Here is a 3,579-nt window from a genome sequence, read left to right as displayed (position 1 = left end):
GGTTTGGGGGGTTTAAGGGGGTTTTGGGGAGGGTTTTCACCTTCATCGTCGCTGGATTTGCTGAGCTGCTTCACCAGTTTGGCTGTGTTGTTCTGGAAGTACACGGAGGGGACAGAAGTCACCCAAAACCCACCCAAAATGAACCCAAAGGGACCCAAAAAGCACCCAGAGGGACCCAAAAACCATCATGTGGGGACAAAAGTCACCCAAAAAGGTCCCAAAAAGCACCCCGAAGGACCCAAAGGGACCCAAAAGCACCAAAAGAGACCCAAAACCCACCCAAAGCAACCCAAAAAGACACCAAAACCACCCCAAAAGCACCCAGAGGGACCCAAAAACCACCCCAAAGGAGGCAAAGGGACCCCAAAACCACCCAAAAGGACCCCAGAGGGACTCAACCCCCCCAAAAACCGCTCAAAGGGACCCAAAAAGAACCCAAAAACCATCATGTGGGGACAAAAGGACTCAAAAACCACCCCAAGCCACCCATTGGGACCCAAAAATCACCCAAAGAGACCCAAAAAGCACCCATGGGGACGCAAAACGGACCCCAAAACCACCCAGAGGGACCCAAAAGGACCCAAAATCCAGCCCAAAGGACCCAAAAAGGACCCAGAGGGACACAAAAACTACCCAAACAACCCCCAAAACTGCCCAAAGTGACCCAAAAGCACCAAAAAAGACCCAAAACCCACCCAAAGCCAACCAAAGGGACCCCAAAACCACCCAAAGGGACCCAAAAACCACCCAAAGGGACCCAAAAGAACACAAAAACCATCATGTGGGGACACAAGCCACCCAAAAACCACCATGAAGGAACAAAAGCCACCCCAAAGGACTCAAAAAGCACTCAAGGGAGACAAAAGCCACCCAAAAATGGTTGAAAAACCACCCAGAGGGACCCAAAATCCACCCCAAAGGACCCAAAAAGGACCCAGAGGGAGCCAAAAACCACCCAGAGGGACTCAAAAACCACCCCAAACTGCCCAAAGGGACCCAAAAGGACCCCAAAAGCACCCAGAGGGACCCAAAAGGACCCAAAATCCACCCCAAAGGACCCAAAAAGGACCCAGAGGGACTCAAAAACCACCCTAAACTGCCCAAAGGGACCCAAAAGGACCCCAAAAGCACCCAGAGGGACCCAAACCTCCCCCAAAATGACCCCAAAGCCCGCACCTGCTTGAGGTGGTCGACGGTGAGGGGCAGGTGCTGCAGGGTGAGCAGGATCTGCTGCAGGAAGGGGACGTTGTTGGTGGCCTTGGAGCCCGTCAGCCACGTGTTGAGCAGCTTGTACCCCCCGAGGCGGATGAATCTGGGCCGAAAACGGTGAAAATCGGTTAAAAACCCCTCAGGGAATTTGGGGGGGGACCCTTCAATTCACCCCCGGCCGCCATCTTACTTGGCTAAGATGTCCTGCGCCCGTGTCTGCAGGAGGATGTTCAGGTAGATGCAGCGGCTCACCATCTTCTGCGAGTCCTTCATCAGGCTAATTAGGGAGTAATTAGGGTCAGGAACCCTCGGGGTAGGGGCTGAGGGGGGTTGGGGATTCATTTTGGGGACTCACTTGAAGATTTTGGTGATGCCCTCCGTGCTCTTGACCTCGCCATCGCGGCCCAGGAAGCAATCCAAGTCATTCAGGAGCTCCTTGGGGTCGATGGGGCCCGAGCCCATGGCAGGAAAACCCTGAGGGGGGACACAGATGAAAAACGGGGGCGTTAGGACACAGGGGACACCCCTCCGAATTTTTAGGGACCCCCCCCCAAAGATCTGTGGTCCCCCTAAACCCAGAGGTTGTGGCCCCAAAGCTGAGGCGGCCGTGAGGGAGGCGGCCTGAGGAGCGCTGAGGGAGGGGAAAAAGGCGGGAAACGGGGAAAAGGGCGGGAAAGGGGGAAAGGGCGGGAAATGGACACACACAGGGGAAATGAGGCTAAAAAGGGGGAAAATGGCCCCCAAAAGGGGGAAAATGGCCCCCAAAAGGGGGAAAATGGCCCCCAAAAATGAGGGGGGAAGAGACCTAAAAAGGGGGGGAAATTACCCAAAAAATGAGGGAAAAAACCCCCCAAAATGATGGAAAATGACCCAAGAAAGGGGGAGAAAATGACCAAAAATGGAAAATGGCCCAAAAAGGGGAAAATGAGCCCAAAAAACAGGGAAAAGTGGCCCAAAAATGGGGAATATGGCAAAAAAATGGGGAAAATAATCCAAAAATGCGGAAAATAATCCAAAAATGGGGAAAATAATCCAAAAAAGAAGGGGAAAAAACAGCCCAAAAAAGCGAAGAAAAACCAAAGGGAGGAAAATAACCCAAAAAGGGGGAAATAACCCAAAAAGGTAGAAAAATCACCCCCAAAAAGGGAAATATCGCCAAAAAATGGGAAATAATCCAACAAAAAGAGGAAAATAACCCAAAAAGGGAGGAAATAACCAAAAAAAGGGGGGAAATGGCCCAAAAAGGGAGAAAAATAACCCCCAACAAAAGGGAAAATGAGCCAAAAAATGGGGAAAACGGCCCAAAGGAGAAAAAAGACCCCAAAAGGGGGGAATAATCAAAAAAAAGGGGGGAAATCACCTAAAAAGAAAGGAACATCACCCAAAAAAGGGGAAAATAACCCAAAAATGAAGAAAAGAACCCCACAGAAGGGGGAAATGGCCCAAAAAAGGGGGGGAATGGCCAAAAAAAGGGGGAAATCGAACAAAAAAGGGAGAAAAATCACCCAAAAAAGGAGAAATAACCCAACCACAAAAGGGAAAATAACCTTAAAATGGGGGAAATTGCCCAAAAACTGAGGGAAAAATGACCCCAAAAAGGAGAAAAGAACCCCAAAAAAAAGGGGAAAATGGCCCAAGAAAGGGCAAAAATGGTCCAAAAAGGAGGGAAAATGAACCACAAAAGGGGAAAGAACCCAAAAAAAGGAGACACAACATCAAAAAAAGAGGAAATGGGCCAAAATAGGAGGAAATTACCTCAAAAATTGGGAAAGTTGCCTCAGAAAGGGAGGGGAAATGGCCCCAAGATGGGAAATTACAACAGAAAAGGCGGGAAACTGCCCCAAGATGGGAAACGAGCACAAAAATGGAGAAAAATAGCACCAAAAGTGGGGAAATGACCCAAAAAAGAGGGAAATGAGGCCCAAAAAGGTGAGAAACGATCACAAAAGTGGAGAAAATGACCCAAAAATGAGAGAAATTACTCGAAAAGGTGGGGGGAAAGGAGGCCTAAGAAGGGAGGGAAAACAGCGCCTGAAAAGGGAGGGAAAACACGACCCCAAAAAGGGGTAAAATTACCCTAAGAGGAGGAAAACAACCCAAAACCAGGAGGAAATGAGCCCAAAAAATGGGAAATTACCCCAAAAAGGAGAGAAACGACCCCAAAAAGGAGGAAAACGACCCAGAAAAGGCGGGAAACGGCCCCAAAAGATGGCGGACACAAAGGAGGGGTCCTGAGGTAACAGAGCCACCTCCCCACCCCCATAAAGGGGGCCTGTGCTCCCGCTCCCTGAAATATGGGGGCCTCTGTGCCCCCCCCAAGCTTTTAACTACCTTAATTAATTAACTTTAATTAATAGATCAATTCTTAAC

The 3,579-nt window shown here is 49.6% G+C and overlaps 2 protein-coding genes across 2 annotated transcripts; one reads left to right on the top strand and one right to left on the bottom strand.

Moving 5' to 3' along the window:
• Positions 1–40: 40 nt before the first annotated feature.
• PPP1R10 (protein phosphatase 1, regulatory subunit 10) lies at positions 41–1,671 on the bottom strand (the record flags this gene model as incomplete). The annotated part of the gene is made up of 4 exons (XM_010192545.1): positions 1,565–1,671; positions 1,400–1,486; positions 1,177–1,312; positions 41–92 (listed from the first exon to the last, which is right to left on the bottom strand). Coding segments are annotated over exons 1-4 (382 nt in total), but the record flags the coding sequence as incomplete, so codon positions are not given.
• On the top strand, positions 188–663 carry LOC104547005 (pollen-specific leucine-rich repeat extensin-like protein 1). The gene is made up of 2 exons (XM_010192544.1): positions 188–352; positions 565–663. Exons 1-2 carry the CDS (start codon positions 188–190, stop codon positions 661–663), a joined length of 264 nt encoding a protein of 87 aa, XP_010190846.1.
• Positions 1,672–3,579: the final 1,908 nt, after the last annotated feature.

This window comes from Mesitornis unicolor, unplaced genomic scaffold (genome assembly GCF_000695765.1).
Source record: "Mesitornis unicolor isolate BGI_N332 unplaced genomic scaffold, ASM69576v1 scaffold35429, whole genome shotgun sequence".
Lineage (NCBI taxonomy): Eukaryota > Metazoa > Chordata > Aves > Mesitornithiformes > Mesitornithidae > Mesitornis > Mesitornis unicolor.
This window is presented reverse-complemented; position numbering and strand designations above follow the sequence as displayed.

Coding starts and splice junctions, on each gene's coding strand:
- LOC104547005 (XM_010192544.1), top strand. CDS start 188: ATGTGGGGACAAAAGTCACCCAAAAAGGTCCCAAAAAGCACCCCGAAG. Junction 353..564: donor CAAAAACCACCCCAAAGGAG/GCAAAGGGACCC, acceptor AAAACCACCCAG/AGGGACCCAAAAGGACCCAA.